This window comes from Callithrix jacchus, chromosome 7, assembly GCF_049354715.1.
Source record: "Callithrix jacchus isolate 240 chromosome 7, calJac240_pri, whole genome shotgun sequence".
In the NCBI taxonomy this organism is placed as follows: Eukaryota; Metazoa; Chordata; class Mammalia; order Primates; family Cebidae; genus Callithrix; species Callithrix jacchus.
This window is the reverse complement of record NC_133508.1, coordinates 135,505,418-135,532,286: the sequence shown is the minus strand read 5'-3', so window position 1 is coordinate 135,532,286 and position 26,869 is coordinate 135,505,418. Positions and strand designations below refer to the sequence as shown.

Here is a 26,869-nt window from a genome sequence, read left to right as displayed (position 1 = left end):
AATTTTAGCTATTTTAAATCTGTCTTTGCCACTTATTGTCTGTGAGATTATAGAAAGCTTTTTTTTTAGGGCTGTGAACCGGTTTGTCATCTATAAATTGCATTAGGATACCTAGCCCATAGAGTTTTTGTGGAGCTCAAATATATAAGAAACATTTTTAAGTAATAAATCACTTTACAATTGCAAACTTTTAAAATATTATTATTACTGAGCTGGTATAATGTTAAACCTATATTTAAGACAGTGGTGAAAAGACCTTCTGAACTACAGTCTCTCTTTTTTTCTTTACATTCTGTAGAATACATTGGCAAAAAACAAGTTAGGGTTTCAAAAGAGTCTAGATTGTGGCTGTAATGTAAACTGATTAGAGTAGACTTTATTGCCAGTAATGGTCCTTTATGCAGGCTGCTCTAAGAGGACGAATCACATCGTGTAGCATTAGAATATGCCTTCTTTAAAAAAATATTAAAGTATTTACAAATGATTAAAAATGGTCCTAAAACCATACGTCATCATAGAAATTACCTTCTCAGAAACTGAAACAAAAGAAAAGTATCAAAGCAGACTGCTCAGTTTATTAAACCAAAGGCATTTGGAATGTAATTCATTATTTTACATTGCCTTTAAAAATGTGAGATTTTTATTGATTCTGTCAAAATGTATGCTCTCTATATTATCATTAGAGTGGTTCAAATGTTAGTATAATTTGTGAATGGGTATTATATATTTTCTAGCTTACAGAGAATTTAAATAGAGTCTAAACAGCAACTAGGAATTTCTATTTGATCTCCCTGATTAATCCACCATGAACTATTGCTATAGATTCTTCACCTAGTAGTGGGATAAATGACAACATGACTGGTTTGCCTATTGCACATCAATATATATTTATATGTGTATTATTAAATTTATGTTAAATGCACATTATTATACATTTCAATATGCTCCAATTAAAATAAAAATAATTTCCATTATTATTAAATTTCTCATATCTGTCTAAGTGCTTCATAATTCAAGAGCACTTAAAACAGGTCACGTGAGGAAGTACTAAACATTTTATTTTACAGGTGAGGAAACTAAAGCACAGGGAGGTAAGCTAATTTGCCATACAACACAAAGCTACTAGGTGAGGAAACTGAGAACAAACCTAGATGTTGCTACCTTAGCCATGTATTCCTACTGTGTAGGAGTCTTTATTTGATTTTGCTTTCAGAGGTCAGAAAATTTGTGATAAGGTAAACCAGACATGAATATACTCTTCTGTGGGCTTTCCAGACCCACTAGTGTATAAACAACACCTTCCTTGTTCAGGACTTTAATTTTAATGCATTTCTTTAAGATTGTAAGGGAAGATTTTCTAAATGTTTTTTGTGAAACAAATAGTATACAATTTAAGTTATGTCTCTTTTATATCATACACTCAGAATTTAATTAATGTGCAGTTGCCATTACTTACTTAATTTTTACTTCTTGAGAAAGCACTCCAGTGGAAAAATATTCTTCATTATAATGATTCCTGAGAAGGCATCTGATGTATTCCCCCTCTAGCCAATTCATTCTTTTTATACTCTGTCTGACATTACCACTAGAATACTTCCCAGTACGGTTATTATAGAGTTTTCCCCTTTCCTCTTCTAATTTGGCTCATTTAAATGGATTCTAATAGTTACAATATATGCATTTGTATTTTGTTGCTTTTGTTCTGTTTAATATTCTCTTTCAATAAATCTTTTTTGTTTATATTTGTAGGCTAGTGGCCTTGTATTGCACTTAAAAATCAAGAAAGATGACACCTAAAATCAAAAGTATTCTTTTGAACACTTTCTTTGTGCTTTACAGAGTACACAGTGTTATACACCTTATAATTTTTTAAATTTTTATCTTTATTTTTCTTTTGCGATAATGAGAAACTTTGATTTGAGCTGATACCTCTCTTTTGTTGGCTTTCAGCATACCACTTTTTCCCATCCCTTCTAATAACTGATTGGTCCTTCCTCAGTATCCATTTTAGCTTCCTTTCCTCTTTCCTTTCTTAAGGTTGGTGTGTTATCTTGTGCTCCCCTCTTGCCCTTCTCTTCTTATTACTGTATACACTCTTCCTGGATTAGCTCATTAGCCTCTCTGTCTCCCTGTACCATCTTTTTGCTAATAATTTTCAAATTTGTTTATCCAGACTAGATTTCTCTCATGAGTTTCAGACATTTGTTCCACACTCTATTAAATATTTCCAAAAAGGAACAACTCTCTTCCCTTAAATCTGCCTCTCTTCCACTATACTGAATCACAGTCAAGCACACACTATTGAAATACAACAGAAAGCTGAGACTCAGCTTTGACCTTGCCATTTACAACCACTAGGGACCAAATCCTATGAAGTTAATGTCTAAATATATTGGGATTACATTTTTATTCTTCTGCATCTCCACTGTCAGTATCCTAGTATAAGTGCCATTTTTTTCCCATTTAAGTTACTGTAATAGGAGAAGAGAATGAAAACATACCTCTAGGGAATCTGGAGGCACAGTTTCGAATGCCATATATAGAATTTCTTTGAAGTATTAAAATTTCATTCAAAATTTGCATTTCATTTCTCAGTCTCTCTACATTTGTCTTAATATAAACACTATAATTTAAATTACTTAGCTTTGAGTGCAGTTGTTGCCCCAGGAGGCCAAGCTGTGTTTATACTAAGCTGTGGATACCCCCTGCAATGCCATGTTAGTGGAGGTTACTGGTAATCCTGGTTAAGATGTACAAGAGAAGTTTTCCTTTCTTATCTGGATTTATACAGTATCCCCTTACATCCTCTTCTTCCATTATATTTTCTGCAAATTATTTCTATATACTACAACCGATTCATTCTTGCTAACATACAAAGCTTAGGATTACATCATTTCCTAAAATGTTTCCTCAGTGTAAAATCCAAACATTCTGGTGTGACTTGAATGACCCCTCATAGTTTGTCCTCTGCCTGTTTGTCAATTTTCACATTTTGCTTCTCCCTGTCTCCTTCTATCTGCTCCCCTCACCATACCCCAGTTCTTGTCAGATTGAACTCATACCCCTTCATGCCCTTGTATATGAAGCTCATTCGTCCCCTATTTCTATGACTGAAAACATCAATCTTTTAAGACTCAACTTTAGAATGTTGTCTCCAAACAGATGCTGGAGAGGATGTGGAGAAATAGGAACACTTTTACATTATTGGTGGGAGTGTAAATTAGTTCAACCATTGTGGAAGACAGTGTAGCGATTTCTCAAGGACCTAGAAATAGAAATTCCATTTGACCCAGCAATCCCATTACTGGGTTTATATCCAAAGGATTATAAATCGTTCTATTATAAGGACACATGCACACGAGTGTTCATTGCAGCACTGTTTACAAGAGCAAAGACCTGGAACCAACCCAAATGCCTGTCGATGATAGACTGGACTGGGAAAAAGTGGCACATATACACCATGGAATATTATGCAGTCATCAAAAACGATGAGTTCATGTCCTTTGTAGGGACATGGTTGAACCTGGAAACTATCATTCTCAGCAAACTGACACAGAACAGAAAATCGAACACCACATGTTCTCACTCATAGGTGGGTGTTGAAGATTGAGAACACATGGACACAGGGAGGGGAGCATCACACACTGGGGTCTGTAGGGGAGAAATAGGGGAGGGACAGTGAGGGGTGGGGAGTTGGGGAGAGATAGTATGGGGAGACATGCCAGATGCAGGTGATGGGGAAGAAGGCAGGAAATCTCACTACCATGTGTGTACCTTTGAAAAAATCTTGCATGTTCTTCACATGTACCCAAAAACCTAAAATGCAATAAGAAAAAAAGAATGTTGTCTCCAGTCCAGGTGAAGTGCCCTTTGTAACTGCTCCTGGGGTAACCTATACATCCTTCTCTCATAGCATGCATCTTGCTCTATTCTACATTTTTAAAAATTACATGTTCTTCTTCCTACTACACCAGAAGATATTGACGTATATATTCCCAGCACCTCATATGTTGTTTAGCCCACAGTAGGCACTCATCTATGTATTCTCAGCACCAAATATTGTGTTTACATATAGTAGGCACTCAGTAAATATTAATGAATAAATGTTTAAATTAAATACCTAGGATTTGTATTTCCAACTGATTGTACTCACAATTCTTAAAAAATTCAAGCTGGTTTCCAAATCTAAAAGTTGAATATGATCTACTATTTTTAAATGATTTTATGTAACCAAAATTTCAGAACTAGATATGTAATGATTATACATTGAAACTGCCAAGTTTTATATGCTTAATCACCAGTAGCCAAGGAAATTTCAATTGGGACCAAATTTTTTAAAGTGTCCGTAGTTGTCATTGTTGTTAAAGTTGTTGTTATGGTGTTTTATATAATAATTTTGTTAAATATCAAGGAAAAACAATGTCAAGAAAGGTATACTTATGAACATAATAAGATTCTTTTAAGTTTTAAGTACATAAAGTCAGTTCATCTATTACCATTTTCCATATTTCAGTCAGCATGCTAGCAATTATCATATTATTGAGATATATTATCTCATTTAATATTCCAGCAAAGCAGGTTTTATAGTTAAGAAGACTGAGACTTAAAATTTAAATAACTGTGAGTATGCAATGTTACAGAGCTAGTATTTATGATGTAGTATATTAGTTGGTTCTCACAGTGCTATGAAGAAATACCCAAGAGTGGCTAATTTATAAAGGAAAGAGGTTTAATTGACTCACAGTTTCACATTGCTGGGGAGGCCTCAGGAAACTTACAATATGGCAGAAGGCAAAGGAGAAGCAGGCACCTCACTCACAGGGTGACAGGATGGAGGGAGTACCAGCAGGGGAAATGACAGATGTTATAAAACGATTAGATCTCATGAGAATTCACTCACTCTCATGAGAACAGCATGGGGGAAACCACCACCCTGATTCAGTTACCACACACCAGGTCCCTCCCACAACACATGGGAATTGTGGGGATTACGAAGATTATAATTCAAGATGAGACTTGGGTGTGGATACACCCAACCCTATCACATATTGATATGAATATAATTATGTCTGATGTTAAAAACTATTGCTTCCCCTTACACTGGACCCAAAATTCTTACAAATTCTTTATAAAAAGGTACTCATGTTTTATAAACAGGTATGCAGTAATTGTCAGATATGAAAAATTGCAGTGCCCTTTGGCATTTACATTGTAGTGTGTACACTTGAAAAGGCATTGGGATATGATATAGTGTAATTGATTTAATATTAGAGTGGGGAAATGTGATTCTTTGATTATTTTTGAGTCACAGGCTCCTAGGAGAATGTCATGAAATGTATAAGCCCTCTGTACACAATAAAATGCATACTTATAAAAGGTATTCTTTTTTTAATAGTCTTGGAGTCCCTAAAGAACCTAGACAGGTCTGAGAATTCCATGTCTACATGATCTACCTGTTTTATGGATGAAGAAACTGAGGTGCAAAAAGATCAAACACATTTTTTGGAATTGTTGACCAAGCACATCCATCAAGAATGCCCTTTAGAAAGTGATTTTCTTGTGGAATTTTCTGAATTCCAAGAAAAGTTCTATGATTTTAAGTCTCAGCAGTGTGACATTAATACTAAATATACTCCAAATATATTTATGCATGAAAATAATTTAATATTTTCTAATATCTAGCATAGTTCTTGTAAAAATCTATGAGAACAGTAATTTTTTGGAATATTTATAAAAGTACATTAATGATTTAGAATAAAATAAAATAAATTTGCACAGAAGTTTATCATTTAAAGTGGAAAATGCAGAATTAAAATAAAATGACACTGATCTATGAATACCATTACAAGATAAAATAATTATATGGTGTTATGACCAATATCTATGTTTGTGAATTACATTTTCTACCTATCAAATTAAGTTCTTTCATTATTACAGAGTTACTTTATGCTTACTTGTCCACATAGCAGTTCTGTAAGGAAATACGGTTTTGTAACTTCTCATTTTAAACATGAGGAAACTGAGGCTTAAAGTTTAATTATTTATGCTTGGATTTACAGCTATGTAAGTAACAGAGTCAAGAGTCCATTAGAGAGATCATATCTTTCTGAACAGAGCAGCTTTCCATTATTTCACATATATGCCTGGAGAATATCTCATAGATGTAGAAAACAGGTTCCAGCAGCTACGAGAGTCACAAGCACATTCACTACATGTTCTTTATTTTAATGGCTGCCACTTGCTTCCTCGGTCTTGTATTGTTTTACTTTGCAGAGCTCTGAAGGCCAGAGCATACATGGGTAATTCAGAACGATTCTTAGCTTTCATTTCAGTTTTAATCCGTGACCCTAACTCCTACATTGTGCTTCACCTCATTTTCTTCCAGTACTATAGCAAAGGTTAATTTGCTTCAAAGGAAACTGTTTAAATGCATTATCGAAATGCAGGGTATGTTAAAAATTATTACATAAAGTTTTTCAAATACAGAATATTTCAGTCTCACAATATGATTGTATAATTTGCTAGAACAATTACTTATAAAGGGGTTATCACTGCCTGTATTTAAGAATTTAGTTGAGTAAAAAAATGTAAAAGTACAATTTTTAAAAACAACTTCCAGAAAGTAACTAATACAATGCAATGAATGTGAGGTACATTTACTGGTGATTAACACATTAGTAATACTTTTGAGATTACATTTTTAAAGGGGTCTTCTTCCTTCTACAGAATGTGTGTTTATGGTGGCAGCTTTAATGCTGTTTCCTACTGTGCAGTTCAATAGAGTATGTTTTTAGGTGGTTGGTTGAGGGTTTTTTTCCGTTATGTATGTCGATGGAGATAAGTGTTTTAATTACTTTTTTAATGTCTGTGCTTTTGTATTTTTTCTCCTCTCTTCCCTTTTATTTCCTGCTGTTGAGATTACTGCCTCATCTCCACAGCAGGTGGCTGTTGCAAATTTGTTTTCTTTGTAAGCCTGGTAGATTTATTTTGTAATATAACTGTTCCTTTTTAGTATTTTATTATTAATGATTTCTTTACTTTGGGATATAGTATACTTACACAGTCCTCAACAGTAATTTCCTAGCACTATCTAAGAACTCCAATCATTAAGAAAAAATATTTTTGCCTGAGGCGTATTGTTTGAGTTTTTTGCTTACCCCTACTTCACAATGTGGGGATTAAAATTTAAGGAAATTGTTTTATAAAAAAAGCCAAATGAGAAAAAGAAACAGAGAAATAGAATGGAGGGAAATAAAGAAAAGGAGACGAGAAAAGGCTCAAGAGATAAAGTGTATTTTAATAAATAATACCATAAAGCAGAGGAATGAGGATAATTTTATGGCTGAAATATGAAATTATATTAACATATCTTTTCTAGAACTGTTTTAACTAGATCAAATGCTTGCATTAAAGTATAACTTCAATTATTGCAATAACTTCTACTCATTATAAGCAAATTGGAATATTATAAAATAATAATGAAGAAAAAAATACTTCTTATTTTTTGTCCAAAGTGTTGGTTGTTCTGGTTGTGTTATAATGTCCTAAAAATAGAAGAAAAGATGCAATAGTTACTAAGTATAGACATGATTTTTTTATGAAAGTACAATATACTCAAGGATATTTTGTCCATGTCTGTAAATAATATTTTATTAAACAAAATATTCTCTCTATATTTTTTCCAAATGTATAAAGAAAGTAAAAAGTATGAGACCAAAATTAATGGTCAACCTGTATTCTCATTTTGTTTATATTAAATCACTGAATATTTATTACAGATAAAAAAAATCCTCGGTAAGAATTTCAGCCACTCAGATTCAATTCATTTCATATGTGTACTTGTACTTCTTAATACATTGCTTTGTTATAAAAAATTTGTTCAAATCCTTTCTCACCTGTAGATATTCTAAACTGGGGTCTGATAGTATGTTATAGTATGAAGTTATATGAAGTAATTACATTGCTATAATAGGATTTGTGTGTTTTCTACATGAAGTATAAAAGCTAATTGAAATACTTTTTAACTTCATAGAAATTCTTTTGTTATTTTATTATCTTTTCTAGTGCTTTTTAAATTTTACTGTTTTATACATTAATTATAAAGAGAAGTTCAGCATGTATCAGATTTTCAAAATTATATAAGAATACTCAATACTCCACTTGGTTCTGGACTTATTGTTATGTGCTTCTGTATAGAAAATCTAGCATAATGGGAAAAATTATGATTTGAAATGGTGACTCCATTCATAATATTTTTTTAAAGTCTTCTTGTTATTCTCTAACCAATTGTATGATGCACACAATTAATGTGTATGGTCGCATTTAGAGAAAGATCATAGACAGCAGTTATATCAAACAGATGTTTAATGGGGATTTCAAAAATCAATGAAATGAATACTATTGTGATGGTGATCTAATTTCATATGGTTATATTGAATCACTCCATTTGCTTCTGAATTCAGTCTGAACACTCAGTACTAAATGTATTTACAGTGACACGTTTAGGAGAAGATGGGGAGTTTTACTGAGAAAAGAACCACAATAGGCCATCATTGATCTATTCTTTCTCATCAATATATAGATCCTAGAATGATAACCCATATGGCACTATTGTCCCTTAGAAGTAAGACATAAATCCTTTGAGGATCTTTAAGTGACAGATGAAACACTTTATAATCCATTGTGGAACTGTGACATGCTTAGTTAAGCCCTTGAAAGAAATATTTTACTTCTATATTGTAATCTCAACTGCTAGGGCTTGAATCAGGAATAGTTTATCTTCCCTAATACATATATAAACACGCATATATATAGACACATATATTTATGATTTTCTACCTTCTTCTACACATCCTGTATACAGCCACCCAAATGGCTTCTCATGATTAATTGCAATATCTTTTTTATTTGAAGGTGTTTACTATGAATCTCTTTATCATGTAAGCCTTTTCCCCCCATGGTTTTTATATTTTACCCAAGGCAGTAATAATTGCTTATATTTCAATGTTATTTTAGATTTACCGTAGTGCTTTATGTGCACTTTTCTACCTAATTTTCAGAAGAACCCTGTATAGTAAGCAGGGTTGTCTGCCTTGTAAATCAAGGAATTTGAGAGCCACAAGATTAAGCAGTTTTACTCACGTGCAGTTAGAAAATAGAAATAATGAGATTAGAACCCAGTTCTTTAGATTCCTAGTCAGTGCTGTCTGAGACATGATTTTGTTCTTAATGGTCCAATTTGAATGACACTTTCTACAGGAGTGGGCATTATCTTGCTGTTAATATTTTTCTTGTTTCGATGCAGATGTGGCTCGAGTTCATAGTCTATAGAATGAATGAAGTTAGGATAATACTCTTATATGGCTGCAGCCTTTTATTTTAGCCCAAGATGCTAAGTTTCGTGGACTGTGATACTACCTATCTAACACCACTTAAATGCATAATACTATTAATCGTGTATATCATGGATTAGATGATCATTTAACTTGTATCTACTCAAAAGTATCATTTTATTACATCAAATAAAGGCTTTAAGGAAGCATTTATTTCACATCTATACAAAGAGGTTTGTATACCTGTTTTTTGTTTCAACTCTCTCAATAATCCTATGATGAGGCTCTTCTTGCCCAGAAAGAGTAATTTATTTGGCCAAAGTCATAATTAGCTAGTAAGGGCTAGAACTAGAATTTTAATGCAGGAAGTCTGACTTCAGAGTTTTTAATCTTATCCAGTATACTATTTACAAAATTATAGAAATAAGTCAGTTGGCCTTAAGATATTTTATAAGATTTAATAAAGATAAGGACAAAAGTTGTTGCATGGGTTTTCTTTTACTAAGGGTGAAAGTTAGCCTCGTTTATTCCATACATACATGTTTAATCTGTGTATTTTAATACTATTCTTAATGCAGCACCATTTCCCAAGCCAGGGTTAGAAAATAAGGACTGAGATAATATAACATGTGAGATCTCAAATACAAAAGTACTTTGGAAGGTAAAAACGTTATGACATTTGCCATCAGCTACATTTTGCTGTTCTCATCCAGAAAACTTGAGAGTAGTAACATAATCATTGTTGTTTTATTTGTTTACTGAAGTCTTATTGAAAAAGCACCTGTGTGAAATAATAAGAATTGATGTTCCTATAGAGTTCAGTATACTAGACAGTGTCCATTTCTTTTTGCTTTTGTTTTTGTTTTTTTGAGACAGAATCTCAACTCTGTCACCCAGGCTGGAGTACAGTGGTGCAATCTCAGCTCACTGCAACCTCTACCTCCCAGGTGCAGTGATTCTCGTGCCTCAGCCTCTTGATTAGATGCAATTACAGACGTGAGCCACCACGCCTGGCTAATTTTTGTATTTTTAGCAGAGATGGGGTTTTGCCATATTGGTCAGGCCAATCTCGAATTTCTGACCTCAGGTGATCCACCTGCCTTGGCCTCCCAAAATGCTGGGATTACAGACGTGAGCCACTGTGCCTGGCCAGCATTGCCCATTTCTATGAGCCACAGTCTTTGGCCAGGGACCTGAGGCAGTATCTCAGTGGTCTGTGTTATCTTCTTCACTCCTGGGATTTGTGATGCTATATCCAAAGATGGCTGTCTTTCCCATGATGGCTTAGCTGTCATTCAAGTGAATGCTTTCAAGAACTAGAAGCATCACACAAATGCTTGCATCATTCAATTAACACTAAACAAGTGCCTTGGTGAAGTAACACAAGCAAACATTATAGAAACTGAGTAATTCTTACACATGCCCTACCATAGCTATGAACGCAAAGCCTTAAAACCTTTTTTTCTCCTTTATTACTTACTAGATTTTAATATGTAACAGAATATCTAATATCTTGTTCATGTTAACCTAAGTTGTGCAAAACTTTATATGAGCACAAGGAAAGAATTTACTATATATCCTGCTGTTATTTATTCTGTAGTTGTTCCAGAGGGAGGTGCTTTGGAAACAAAGCAAGGATACACGTTTCAAAGAATTTCAAATAGTGAAAAATAACCAGCATATACCCAAGAGGAATACATTTAAGAAGGAAAACATTTTAGGAAGGAATTGTACCAGAGAAAATAATCACAAAACAAAAATGTCGACAAGAGAAGCAGCCAGTCCTTTCTCTGCCACTAGATTGGAACCTGGCTGTAGACACATTCTCTGAGGTAGGCATATCTGCAGCCTTGTAGAGAAACTTAATACATATATGTTGAATGATTACTTTAGATATGACTGGTTATGTAACATCACATTATAACCTGGCCTAATTATAACCTTACACATGATAAAGGCAGCCATTTTGAACTCATAACATAGACTCTACAACCAATGTCCATGTTAGAAATTGGCACTGCTGCTTACAAGTTCTGTGATCTTTCAACAAAGTTGTTTAATCCCTATATGCCTCAATTTCTTCATATTTAAAATGTAGATAATAATATTAGTTGTCTCATATAGTTATTTTGATAATAAAATGAGCTATGGTAGATAATAGTCACCTGTTTGCTAGGAATTTAGAGTAGTATCTGTAGTCAATAAATGTTAAATTAAATTTTCTGAACATTAACAGCTCCCTCCCTCCCTCCCTCCCTCCCTCCCTCCCTCCCTCCCTCCCTCCCTCCCTCCCTCCTTCCTTCCTTCCTTCCTTCCTTCCTTCCTTCCTTCCTTCCTTCCTTCCTTCCTTCCTTCCCTCCTTCCCTCCTTCCTATAATTCCCTCCTTGCATCCCTCCATCCTTCCTCCTTCCCTCCCTCCCTCCCTCCCTCCATTCCTTCTTTTTCAGAGAACTTGAAAATAACTATTTAAAAAAATAATTCTTAAGGAGATGTTCCTTTGTATAAATACATGCAAAAACACCAAAAACTTTAATAACTATCCTAAAGAAACAAAGCAAGTATCTGGCCTTCTTGAAAAACTTAAAGACTATAAATATCTACTACTCTGAACTGTTTTGTTTGTCAAATCCTTGTCAATTCATCTTTATTTATAAACTCCGTTTTTCACACTGAAAGGTGAATTAAAAAGTCATTTCGGTGTCATTTTGAAGTCATCCTGGTATAGATACGTACTTTATTTATTAATATGCCACCTACTCTCCAAGAAGTCTTCCTTTGATAGATGAGTATTTGCAAGTTTCATTATCATTCATATTTCACTTAAGGTTGCCTCATTTTTCTTTCTTTGTAGAACTTTATTTACATTTGCTAAGGTTTAATACTTTACTTTGATTTAAGTTTTTATTCCTTCCTTGCCATGCAATATGAAGTATGAAATAATTGATAAATTATAGAATAAACCTATTTTAATATTAATAGCTAATGTTTATTGAGTATTCACTATGTGCCAGGTTTCAATTATATATATATAATTTATTTGTATACATATAATATTTTTATAATTTTATACTATTTTTAATATTCTAAAAAAATATCACATCCATGAGAAAAGGATAATTATTATTTCTGTTTTTAGAAATGAAGTAGTAGAAAATCAGATCAGAATAAGAAACTCAATTTCAGGGTTTTCCAGGAAAACATAATTAGTTGGATGGACCGATAGATAGATAGAGATGACGTATTTTAAGGAACTGGACTATTTAATTTTGGGAGCTGGTAAGTCCAATTTCTGTAGGGCAGGACCGGAGACTGGAACTCTCAAGTAGGAGCTGATCGTGCAGGCTTAAGACAGGATTTCTTCTTCCTCAGGGAAACCACAATTTTCTTCTTAAGATCTTTTGATTAATTGATTGGATAGGGCCCACCCACATTATTGAGGCAATCTCTTTAAAATCAATTGGTTGTAGATATTAATCACATCTACAAAAGGCTTTCCCAGAAAACACCTACCTTAGTGTTACATTGAATATTATAGCCTAGCTGAGTTGACACCTAAACCTAATGTTCACAGGAACTTATATAAGATCACAGAACTCGTAAATGAGAGAGGAAAGACTCATACCCAAGTCTGTATAGTGACAAACTCTCTGCTTCTGATCATCCCACAGCATTATGGTTAGCATAAACTATCAAAATATCCACAGGGAAACCTTCAGATACACTGTCCTTGGCCAGAAGGGATGACCTTTCACACAGGTAAGAGGTCTCCATCGACCTTGAGGCTTTGTGTGTGACCTGGGGTGTGGCTAAGTAACCTGAAGAGAAAAGCTAATCATGATAATCTTATCCAGTTACTGGCTCATTTTTCCTCTTCTTAAGCCAGCATCCTTATGGCAAAACATCCAACTCTCGCCCTCTTGAATAATTATGGGGAGAACCTGACGTAGTAAATGTTAAATTCATTATAATGATAAATGCAGAGTTGCATGAAAGCTCAGGAAACTCAGTTGTCCTCCTCTGTGTCTTGATCCAAATGAAAGAATGACATTTAAAGCACTTTTCTTGTGAAATAATCCTCTTAGGACAGAAAATATCATCCCTCTGGGTCCAATGGTGTGTTGAAAAAGGGTACCTTGCACTTCTTTAGCTAACATTTACTTTAGCAGTGGTTATAGAAAATAACTACACATGTAAATCTTCCTCTCTGCCTTAACCATGGCAGAAGCTCAGATTAGGAATTTGTTTTTGTTTTTGTTAAAAAAAAAAAAAAGTTTTAGAACTTATCCACCACTTACATTCTCTGTGGCTTTTTTTTGATCTACGGTAAAATTTTTGCTTATCATCTCACCTTGAACTCGCACAGCACTTCAGGTTGTTTTTCTTGTTTGCTTGTAGTTTTTTTTAACATGAAAATGAAATGATATAGAGCATATGCTATCTCTATAGTGTAGTAACATGAAAGGCAGATTTAGGTCCTTATTTAAATCTTAATATGTAACATATGTATATGTTGGTTTTAATAGTCAAGTGTAGGCCAAACATCAGTCATCTTTTAATAGGTTTCAGAAGAAGTTGTTTTGTCATTAGAGAGCCTTCGTGAACATGTTCGGCTATTTTTACTAACCCCATCCCTCCACCCTGGGTTTTCAAAAAGAATTACATAAACAGTCACACATTTATATAATCATTTCTATGTTACCAGTATACCTTTTTATGTCATGAAAGGAAGAAACAGTCTTATCCCCATTTCCTTTACAGAGAAGCTGAGGCAAAGGCAGGTGAGGTGGCTCCCCTAACCATCCTACTACATAATGGAAATCATTTTGAAAGCAAAAGTTCTTTTAAAATAATTTATGAGCAAATGTTCTGGAAAAGGAGATTTGGGGATGCTGAATGGGGAAGAAAATATGTTTGGTTTAATTTGAAGAGACAGTGGTGGTTTATTGCTGATTACACACAATCCACAAAAACCTTCAGCTTTCGGATCAGATATGGCACCCACCTTATCTCATGTGACAAAAGTCATCCTTGGGCCATGCTTATTACTCTGTATCTACCAGCAAATGCCCACTGCCCTTCATTTCATTGTAAAATAAACTCCTGCCTAGAATGACCCATTGGTAGAATAAGTGTTAGTAATAAAGTAAAACTATATATTTTCCCCTGTATTTGTGTTATTATATGAATTATATCTCTGTTTGCCTTGGATGGGGTGACTGCTATAATATTTGCTTCATTTGCACTTTGAAAAAAATTTAATCTGCTACACATATTCCTTTCAAAGTTTTGGTAAGAATTTTCTAATTTATAGTTGATATATGCACAATGTAGAAAATTTGGAAAATAAGGAAATAATAAAAATTGGAATATCCTTAATACCACCACCAGAAATGATCTCTGTTAAGATTACATAGCTTATATTAATACATTCATTTTTACAAAATCTGAATTATACTATACAGAGTTTTGAATTCTGCAAGTTCGTTTAAGACTGTGTTTTGATTACAATCTTATACCATATTCCTCAAATATTCATTTTAAGGGCTGCATTTTTTCCATTGTCTTTTTCTTTTATATGGTAAAACTAATTTCTTCATTCACCTGGCATTCTGCTATTCTCTCACCTTATTTTCTTCTTTCTGCATTAATCATTTTTTTGCATTAAACCTTTATTTGTATGTATTAGTGTTTTCTTAAGATAGTTTAAAACTATTGTCTAGATATTGAACACCAATGTATATTTCTACCAAAAGGGTATGACAAGTTTTATGCCTACCCTTACTGTATAGTCTAATTTTCTTAAATATTTTTCTTCTTATAGAGAAGTTATAATCTTGTTTTCTTTTAATTTGCAGTTTCATTACTTAATGAAGTTAATATTTTTAGTGCTTATAAGTGATTTATATTTTTTCTTCTCCCAATTTTTATTACTCTTTGCTTATGTTTCCGTTGAAAACCTAATATGTTCCTTATTGATTTTGAGAACGTTTTATACAGTAAAGACATTTAATTATTTGAATATTTTCCTGGTTAAAAATTTTCATTTGAATTCATTTATATTTTTTTGAAATTTAGCAGTGGCTGAATGATTGTGGTAAAATACATTGTATTTTCCTTTGTTTTTCTTCCATTAAAAAAGAAATTATTTTACTTATTCAGGAATTAGATAAATATGTACCCTTTTTTAGGTTTTTTTAAATGTTTAGTCTTTAATATAGCTGAAACTGACTTATTTATGACATGAAGAATTAATATAACTTGATTTTTTCTATAATGTTATATGTTTATGTGTGTATATACATATGTTTCTATATATTTGTATGTATACATTAATGTGTGATTTATGATGTGTACTGAATTATATATTAAAGGTATACAAGATATACTCTGAGATCTGGTACATTTTTATATTGATTTGCTACAGATTTTTTCCTGTAATAACCACATTATTTCAAAGATCAGTCTTCTTTTTTGTTTTAATATCTAGTAGGAAAAGTCCCTCCTTTTACTAATGATATTTTATAAATTTGATTAATTAGGTTTGCCAGAACCCAATAAGGATACCATCTTCCAAGGCCTGACACGGGACCAGGGGTTTTACACATCCAAAGACTTTTTGCCACTTGTAGCCAAAGGCAGTAAAGCAGGTATAAACATATTGTGTTTTATGATTAGTATTGAATATCCTATTTTATGTATTATAAATTTATATCAAAATCAAGCTAAGCAGGACATTGTTCAGATCTCACACCCCATCCTTGCCTAATACCCCAATGTAAAGTTAATAAAACAAAAAAGGCCAGATACAACAGTTTGCCAGAATTCTGTTTGTTCATTTTCCAATAAAGCATCATGACAAGGAATTTTCACTGTATTATGTACAGGTCTCAACTACATCATGAAAAATTGCTTCAAGGTAAACGAGCCCTTAACAAACATTGGAAGATGTTTTTCAAAGAAATGGCAGTACCTTCAGTTTGGGAATTACTTTAAAATAGGATGAATCATCACATATCTTACATGATTTGTATCTACACAGGTGGAAAGATTGGCTGTCTTTTCTTAGACAGTAATTTTATGAAGTTAAAGTAAAATATTTTGATAGATACCCTATCACTTTATACACCCCAAGAAGAACTACGTGAAGTGAAGGCTGTATCTTTCTTTGATTTGACCAGAGTCATTGTCTTAGGGGAAAGTTCTAATATTTTATCCAAAGCTAGAAAATCTAAATCCCTCAAACATTTATTTTTAAAGAGCTCTGAGCCACAGGTATTCCTACACTAATTATACGTGGAAAAGATACAAACTTTTATTTTTCTCCCAGAATTTAAAACAGTAAGAAACTTTCTATATTAACTTACTCTTCAGAAGTTTACAGCTAAAGATGTATACCCTCTTCACCTTCTTCCTACTAGTAGAGCTGGATGTATATATGCCTGCATCCTTTCTGAGGAAGGTCATAGTGCACTTAGCACATATTTAAAAATTATAGTGTCCCAAATAGAAAATCTTCCAAGCAAAATGATTACACTTATTGAAATTGTAGGTTTATTCTATTCTTGGTACCATTTTAAAAATTATAGTAATTTATCTTAGGAACAGTTTTATTTAATCTGATTTTACCTTGCGACCTAACACAGAGAGCATACTTGCATTTTACTTTTTTACAAGGATCTTCATATGGACACCAAATCTTCATAGAGATGACTTTGAGAAATGGATGCTTAGAAAGTCATAGTTCTTTTTCTTCCCAGTTTTACAAACGAAACCAGAGGAAAGTAATGAAAGGGAAAAGGTTATTTGAACTATTCCAAGAAAATAGTTCTCAGAAATTCTTCAGTTACATTAAGGACACTTATTCAGCATGTTAATATTCAAAATTATATAACAGAGCTATTTGTTAGAAATTATATAAGGTAATATATAAAAATGTATTTTAATGAAATATTGCAAACTATTAACACAGATCATAAGAATCACTATTCTCTTCTAACAAAAAGAAACTGAATTATGCTAAGCTAAAGATACATATCATGATTTTGACAAAGAGAGTTTTAATTGATTGATTCCAGTCTGTTATGACCTAAACTCCTCGAAATGTGTTGTAGCAATCCTAGAAGGAAAAAAGAAGCTAAAGGTACTCACTATGAAATTACATATATGAGCGTATTTTTTAAATGGGAATAAAACTGTCTTTCAATGAAGCAGAATAATTTGATAGTGACACTTCATCCTGGAAAACTGCAAGATGCAATTTTACACTGCTTTGAGTACAAGAATCTTTTGAGCTGTCATGCAGAAATGGTTTCTCTACTTGAAAATGGGGTTTTCCTTTCATCATTCAGGAATGTGCGCCTGTCACTCTCCATTGCCATCGATACGGGGAGTCGTGATTGTACTCGGAGCTGGAGACACTGCCTTTGACTGTGCAACATCTGCGCTACGTTGTGGAGCTCGCCGTGTGTTCATCGTCTTCAGAAAAGGCTTTGTTAATATAAGAGCTGTCCCTGAGGAGGTAAAATGGAACCATCAGAAAATATGGAGTTGTACTCCAACAGATTTTAGGAGATGAAACTGTTAATGTTTAAATCACTAGAATGTTCTTGAAATTGTCAGATTTAAGTTTAAAAATTTCTAGGCTACATATTATTGGTTTTTTCTAATTCAGACATTCTAAGTAAAAGAAAATTTGTAATACTGATTTGGATAAAATGAGAAATTTAATCTTTGTCAATACACAAGTGCTTCTTGTTAGTGTTAATATGTTTGAAATGTATTCTATTTAACTAGTAACAAAAGAAAGTGCTAAGTCTTCCATATCCTGAATAGTAGGTACTCTTCAAAAAATGTATGCATATTAGAAGAATGTAGTAATAAGACACATTTGGGATTTTCCATAAGCCAATTTACAAGCTGCATCAAAGATGTATACCTTGGTCATGCTTTCAGTCAGTTCATTATTTGTGGAGCAAATACAAAGAAAAGGGTGTCATGTATATTTTTAAAGAGTTCTAATATAAGCACTACTCAAAATTAGTAGTTAGTTAACACACTAAAAATAGTATGTGTAAAATTGTTTCATTCTTGCCAGTGACTGGTGACTAGTCTTAGGTGAGGTATCATCAGCTATTTACATGTACTACAGACTTCTCAAATTTTAATAGTATTAGAGAAAGATAATATCTTATAAAGAGTATTAGTTATGAGAACAAGAACCAAATGTATTAATAAAAAGATAAATTACTCATTTTACTCAAATAAGTTTTATGAATTGACTCGCTTTGGAATGCCTGGACATGTTTGGAGTCTCTATACTAGGCAATAATTACAGCTATAGTCAAAGGGTAATTTGTCATATGTAGATTACTCACATTACAAATTAATCTTACCAAAGTATCAGGGTCACCATTGGTTTGTGACTGAGTTTCAGTTGTCGTGTTTATTCCCTGGATTTTTTTCCATCCAATCTACCCTTTTTAGATGTTTTTCTAAAATCTAAGGTGGTCTTATGATCATAGGAGTTTTTTTTCTAAAATGTAGTCTTAGGCATTAATTAGTGTAATCATGTTTGCTTAACACATAAAAAGAAACAGCCCAAGTGGCATTAAGTGAAGGACAGGAGTTAAAAGAGGACTGGAGCTAACTCTATTGATCTCTGTATTTTTGTGCATAGCACAGGACCTGGCACATAATTTGTACTTGAGAAATAGGTTTTGAACTAAACATTTTAAATTTTAAGTCTTATTTTTCTGATTCCAATGTTAGAAATGTTTTTATGACCAAATGTGATTTCTTTAGGGTTGGGAGACAACCCTGATTTGCAATATAAATTAACTTCATATTTTATATCATAGTCATCTTTCATTTGCAAGGATCACTGGAAATGAATGGTGGCTATTTCTTCTGTCTTAGGTAGAACTAAGACACAAACAAAGACCAGATAATTAAGAGGGTAGCAGCAATGAATTCATTCATTCATTCAATAAGCCTATATTTATTGAGCATTATTATGTATCATGCATTGTTCTGGGCAATTTAGATACAACAGTCAGAAAACCAGATAGAATTTCATGCCCTCATGGAATTTGTATCTAATGGGGGAAGATACTCAATAATTAAATAAATTATACCATAAATAGTATATTAAAAAGTAATTAGAACTATGGAGAAAAATTAATGTAGGAGTATAATGAGTGTGTGAGAGAGGAGGAGAATGGTAGAAGAGAAGGCACAATTTGCCATTTTAAACAGGGTGGCCCTGGAAGACATCTTTGAGTAGATGGTTTTTGAACAAAGAGATGAAGAAATTGAGGGAAAGTAGGGATCCAGCAGATGAACATTCCAGGCCAAGCTAAATGCCTTCATCCTTTATTGAGGAAGCCTTCTGGACTTATGGAATACAAAAAAGCACCAATATGATCAGAATAGCGTAAGAGAGGACAGAATGTGACAGATCTGATGAAGTCTTGTAGGCATTCATAAGACCTTTAGCTTTTACTCTTATTGAAAGAGAAAAATCGCTCTACCGCTTTGAACAGAGAAGTGCCAAGTTCAGATTTAAATTTTCAAATGGTTACTCTGCTGATAATTGACTATAGTGGAGTGGGGTCAGAAGCAGAGAGGCTAGTCAGGGGCTAAGTGAAAGAGTGAGCTATTAGTTAATATGAGTAGATTACAAGAAACAAAGGATCAGAGTAAAGGCATTGCACCTTACAAGGCCAGAGCTCAGTTGCCTGAACCTTGATTACCAAAGTTTTAAGAAGCAACAGATCTTTGAGATAATAGGTAACTTGCCTGCAGTAGAGCTTAATAGAACTCAAGTGGGTCTGGTATTAATTAAAACTAGAAGAACAAATGTTTGATTGTATTTATTATTAGCTTACAGTTAACCGAAATTTTATATGACACTAAAACTACTTGACCTTGAGCTTCATGAGAAAAAGGGCCATGATTATCTTTCTGGGTTACTTTTACCTTCCCCCTATTTAGCACATTGGATGCTAACTGTAAAGGGTTCAACGACTAATTGTGGAATGAATGTTTCCTCAAGGGAATCAGCACCCAAGGCTTTTTAGCATTACAGGGACTAATACCTTCCCAGTTAGATAAATGTTATAGCATTAGGCCTTTGAAAGTTCATAATTTTAGGCAAATTTTCTCAGAGAGAGAGAGTAATAAATAAGTAGTGAATTATCAGATTATGCAAAGTTTTTAGGGTTGGTTCACTTACCAGAGCTAACACCCTGTAAGGATTGAGAACTTTAGGCATTCAGAGAGGTTTCACTGTTAATCCTTTATGACCGTTGCTTGGTTTTGTAGACATCAAAAGACGGGCCAAAATATTGCAGTGCTAACACACATGGGAAGGTTAGGAGAGTAGAGATCCAGTATCGTGTATATACTTCAAGATACAGGTTTTGAAAGGTTTTGTCTAGGACATATTTTTTAGCCAATATGAAGCGTTTAATATTTGACCTAATTTTTTGGATACTTGTCTTCTTTCTCCTACGTTGTCTCCCCTGGTACAATCTTCAAGCACATTTGGTTTCTTTATAGTCAGTGAAGACTGAGGAACAGGGACATTTAGAGTTTCTCAAATATGTGTGTTGTTTAATGGTTATGGATTCTTGGGTGTAATTTAGGAATAACTTGGTTTGTCAGTAAAATACCTCACCATTAGTCATGTCAGCATGTATATATCAAATGCTGCAGTCTAATTCTTGTTCTTTGAGTGAGGAAAATATAAAACAACATGAAGTTTTCTTATTCTTTAGCAGCAAATACACATTTTGACAGATGCCAGTTACATTTAACATGGTGTATTAGTCTATTTTCATGCTGCTATAAAGAACTGCCTGAGACTGGGTAATTTATAAAGAAAAGAGGTTTAATTTACTCCCAGTTCAGCACTGGGGAGACCTCAGGAAACTTACAATCATGGTGGAAAGCAAGTCACCCTCTTCACAAGGTGGCAGGAAGGAGCACTGCTGAGCAAAAAGGGAAGCAACCCTTATACAATCAGCAGATCTGTGAGAAGTTATCTGCCATCATGAGAACAGCATGGGGGAACTGCCCCCATGATTCTCTCTTGACAGGTAGGGATTATAGGGATTACAATTCAAGGTGAGAGTTGAGTGGGGACTCAAAGCCCAACTATATCACATGTAATTGTTTGAGACTATATATATTATGTGGTTAGTAACCAAGAACTATATGATTAGACCCAGGAATGTTTTAATCCACAAAAGTAGGAGACATCATCCAATAGACTCTGTAGTGACAAGCACATCCCATTTCTCTAATGCAAAGGTTTTCACACTTAACGGTGCATTAAGTCACCTATAGGGCTTGTTAAACACAGATTGCTGGACCCTGTCCCAGAGTTTCTGATTCAGTAAGTCTGGGGTGGGCCTGAGAATTTGCATTTTTAACAAGTTTCCTGGTGATGCTGAGGTTCCTGGTCCACTGCTCTGATGTATCATCAACATGCTTTCCAACTGTCTAATTTGAGTCATGAACAGTGTGCTGTGTGCAGGCATTTCCATCTTGGCTAAGAAAGCATTAATGCTAAAGGATATAGGTTTGATGGAATGAAGTTATGCAGGCATCATCAGCATATTGATGTAATTCTGATTCCAAATGTCTTTCCAACTCCCTTGTGGCCTGACACACATGCTAAATAGGATGCTACTGACAAACTAGCACTTCTCAGCCATGGGTCCTTAGGGAAACCAGCCAATCACTCGGCACTATCCTCTAAGAAGATGAGGGAAAATCTGTTAATAATTCCCTCCAGTACTTTCTGCAAGCTTAAATAGGTGAGATTAAATTTCACAGGATAACAGAATCCCCCAAAATGCTGGTATTAAAAGCTGTTGACAGATCAGATAGAATTGCAAGAATGCTTTAGGCAGTTGGGAATCCCTAAAAGAAGGCATGAAGATCAGGACTCAACAGACCTACTTGAGTTGATACATTTAAAGGATAAGGTTAGGGAAGGACCTTATAGTTCTTATAAATTATTACTGAAAAACGTATGGTTTCAAAATTACCTTTAATGGCACAAGCTTTCATGCAAAGTATATTTCAAGAATCTGTTTTCACATGTTGAATTTTCCAATAACAGCGAAATATGATTGATGTTTAATTATGGGATCTCCATGCTACTCCCTGGGACCCCTTGGCTTCCATTTATTTGTTTGTCAAGATACTGATTTAACTTGGATATGTCAGTTTTAACATATTTTAACTATTGAGAGTGTTAACTGTTTTGATAATTAATGCTACTTTATTATTTTAATGAGAAAATAACAATACCAGATTACCCAGTTTGTTTGTCAAAATTTTCTTCATCTGGTACGATAACTTTGAAACAGCACATCATGTAAAAGAATGTACCTTTTAACTGAATTTTTCCATCACCACACAGCATACCCCATAATAGATCATTTTTGTGACATGACCTATAGGCCTCCTCTCAGATGTTTTTAATGTCAAATGACCTTGTTAAAGCTATGTCTGTAGATAGTTTCGTTATCTATGTCTTGTGGCTAAACATGCATTTTGTACAAGTAACTGATGCTTTCTAGTTTTAATTATGAGAAATATGAACCTGGGACTATTTTTAGAAAATAGCCCCCATAAGATGACAAATTTGATTGTATTTAGTATGGGTGATGCTTGCAGCAGCTCTTCAACATTTGACACCTGCACATCATTTGAGTTGGTGTTCTTCATGGAAAGTAATCAGAGACATGTTGACATGATTGGCTCTCTTAAGGTAACTGAAAACAAACTCAGACAAAATCTCCCCTAGGCACAAAAAGCTAATTAATAGTAGTTCGGGGCTCCCCTGGTACTAAGATATTAAGTACACCTTTAAGACTTTATGATGACAGGGGGATGACACATTCCAAGGATCTGTATATGTTTATCTTTTTGAAAGTTGTGAAAATTCAGTGTAGTACGAGAAGATAGAATGGAATAGTCGTAAAGGAATTACAGTGGGAGCGCATGGTTCTTGATTTAAATGCCAGTCTGAGTAGGCCTATCTATAAAATTAGTGTTGTAATTATATGCTTCTTAAAGTTTTTTCCATTCCTCATTTTTTATTTTTAACATTCAGAGAAATATTTATGAATGATGTGGAATCTGGACAGGAAGACTCTATTTCTTCACAGAATGACAACTCTATACTGAAGATTTCAGCAATATGTATAAATATTACACTTAAAACAAATTGCAATTAATGTATCCCCAGCCAATTGGTGAGGTAAAATCTATGATATTCAAGACATGAGTATAAAGAAACTGACAGGTGAAATTGTCAGAATTTTACAGTACATGTGATAATTCAGATAGTAAGTGGAAGAAAAAGAAGACTGCAAATAGGCCAGGGGCCAAGAAAAGCTTGTGCCCATTTAAGATTATATATTTTAAAAGCATAACTATTTTCAAAATTCTGAGGGAGGTTGTTGGCTTCTGTTGACCAGGAATATCTGTGGAGCTGAAAATTATATGCTTTTAAAAAAATCGTTATTAATCTTCTTTCACATAAATTATAGCTATTTATATAGATACATATATATAGTTATATTCCCATATATCCCACAGATTCATTAAAAGTGAACATTTTCACGTGATGTGTCACTGTCAGGCCTTATTTAATAATGATAAATTGTTATTACTCTATATTTTTTTCATTTTAATAGTTTGTAATGTAAGTTGTATATAAGATTACTTTATTCCTATACCATCTCTATCATTTCTTCCTAATGTTTGTCCTTTTCCCTTCCCACTTGGTGAGATTTTGCTTCAAGGATCTTCTGTGGGTTTTGTTCACTCCTAGCCTGGTAATAACCACCTTGCTAGGGCAATGCCCATACTAATAGCTGTCCAATTAGCCCAGTCTTTTTCTGTTGCACTCGTTCAATGTAGATGACATAATTCCTCCTATAACCTTGGACTACCCTGCCAATTTGCTGAATTTTTTAGCGTCCCGACACAACCTGAACTTCATCATTCTTTCAGATGGGCATGGATCAGACATGTACTTCTATCCCAGCTCTTTGGAAGGAGAGGAAGACATAATTGTCCTGTGAACTGGGGAGGGTGCATTGAAATATCTTTTTTTTTCTTTATTGTATTTTAGGTTTTGGGGTACATGTGAAGAACATGCAAGATTGTTGCATAGGTACACACATGGCAGTGTGATTTGCTGCCTTCCTCCCATCACCTATATCTGGTTCTTGCTTGCAGTCAAAAGTCATGAAGGAGTTGAACTTCTCTTTGGCCACTGCCTGGCAATAGCTGAAAGTGGGAAGAGATCTATATGCTCTACTTCATTCATTTTTAGACAAACATTAGAGGCTCCTTTCCATTTTAAAATACTCACCTCAGGTTTTCATATCTTCTTTTCTTGTCCTATAAATGAAACTATTAAAAAGTAATTTGTATAATTTATTAAATACACGTTAGTCAATGTATATGCTATTCAAAAGACAAAAATAAATGAAAAATAAACATGAATTAATATAAAAATAAAGAATTGTCATATTTTAAAAAGTGATTTTTAAAAGGATTTTAAACACGTGAACTCATCCTTCAAGTTCTGCTCCAAATGTCATTTTCTCTTGAAGGCTTCCTTATTTCCATGCCAAATTAATTTCTCTTTCCTGTGGGCTTTCATGGCCATTTATGCTTCCTGCTGTTATAGAACTTATAACATAGGGTACTTATTACTTTAGACATTTCACAAACTGAAATACAAACTTCTTTATTGGATTGATGCATTCAACTTGGTTATGTCAATCCAACATTAAAAGTAGTCTGAAAAAAGTAAATTATTCCTAGTTTTCAGTCTCTGAAAAGATAATTGAGAGCTAAAAATAAATAAATAAAAAGCCGGGTGTGGTGGCTCACACCTGTAATCCCAGCACTTTGGGAGGCCAAGGAGGGCAGATAATCAGGTCAAGAGATCAAGACCATCCTGCCCAACATGGTGAAATCTCATCTCCACTAAAAATACAAAAAAACAGTTGTGAGTGCCTATAATTCCAGCTACTTGGGAGGCTGAGGCAGGAGAATCCCTTGAACAGGGAGTCAAAAAAAAAAAAAAAAGAAAGGAAAAGAAAAGAAGAAGAAAATATAAGCAAGTAATATATAAAAAGTAAAAATTAATAAAAATTACTAGAATCAGAGAGTGTTAGCAGGTGGCAGAAAACAGAGGATCCTGGTTTGTAAAGAATTTGTACATTTTAAGATTAAAGTAGGAACTACAAAGGCACCTAGTTACACAGAACGTAATTTATTCTGTGAGATATTCCAACAGCTGCCAGGAAGGCTTGACTCCAACAAAAGCTAACATGAAGAGTAAGTAATAAGAGCTAGTCAGGTTTAAGAAAATGTCATCAATCATAAATGAATAGTGTTGAAAAATACTCTTTTCTTGTTAAAAGAGATGTATTTGATGATAGTTGTGCCAAGGCGTTTTTAAGCCTCTAAATTATTCCTTACATTGCATATCTGGGTTTTGCAGCACAATAGTGACACAATAAAATTAGTAAGGACTCAGTTAAGGGAGACTATATTTATCCAATCTGTAGTACAACTTTCATTTTGAGAAATGTTTCTTTATGTTCAAGGTTCTTCAACTTTAAAAAACTTACAATGAAAACATTCTATTTATGAATGAAGCCTATAATACCACACCAGGTACTAAAAGAAGGGACGTTAATTTGTGGTCTCAGCAAACTTTTTTTGCCTAATTTAAAGAATAATTGCAGAATTTGCTTGTACAGTCCAGAGATTAACATATAAAAATTGTTCTGCATTTCACCACTCACCATAAATATGTATAAGTCAAAAATGCCTATATATTAAAAAAACCGTTTAGTAAATTAAAGAATATCAGATCAAGTGTGAATGGACAGAGTTTGATGCCTCTTCATTTGTCCTCCTCATGTCTGTGGTAACCAAGATAACTAGAAGATTGGATATCACTCTGTATCAAACTTTAGTAATAATTTCAAGGATACAATTGAAAACAAACCGTCAGATAAACTCAGAAGTGCAGGACCATTGCCAACAGAGTTCCTCAGGTACTGTCTTGCTGCATTAGAATTTGCTCTAAACCAGATTAACATGTGATCTCTAAGTCACGTAAGTAGCTCCATCACTTACACCAAAGAAAGTTGTTTCACTTATGAGTCATCTAATTTATACTCAGATAGTTATATAACTTACATTACTCTTTTTTTCTTTTTTTGAGATGAAGTCTCACTCTGTCACTCAGGCTGAAGTGCAGTCAGTCATACGATCTCAGCTCACTGCAACCTCTGCCTCCTGGGCTCAAGTGATTCTCCTGTCTCAGCCTCCCAAGTAGCTGGGACTACAGGTACACACCACCACGCCAAGCTAATTTTTGTATTATTTAGTAGAGATGGGGTTTCACCATGTTGTCCAGCATGGTCTCGATCTCTGGACCTCATGATCTGCCCACCTCAGCCTCCCAAAGTGCTGGGATTACAGGCGT

General features: G+C 33.8%; 1 protein-coding gene across 4 annotated transcripts in view; it reads left to right on the top strand.

Annotated features, from left to right (window-relative positions):
* Positions 1-26,869, top strand: part of DPYD (dihydropyrimidine dehydrogenase) — an 895,784-nt gene that overhangs the window by 371,867 nt on the left and 497,048 nt on the right. For all 4 annotated transcript variants that reach the window (XR_008473049.2, XM_035252229.3, XM_054236576.2 and 1 more), the window contains 2 exons: positions 15,873-15,980; positions 17,682-17,851. Coding sequence is in view for 3 of the 4 variants with exons in the window: in XM_035252229.3 (XP_035108120.1) it covers positions 15,873-15,980; positions 17,682-17,851 (278 nt within the window). In the remaining variant the exon portion in view is untranslated. The remainder of the gene's footprint in view (positions 1-15,872; positions 15,981-17,681; positions 17,852-26,869) is intronic.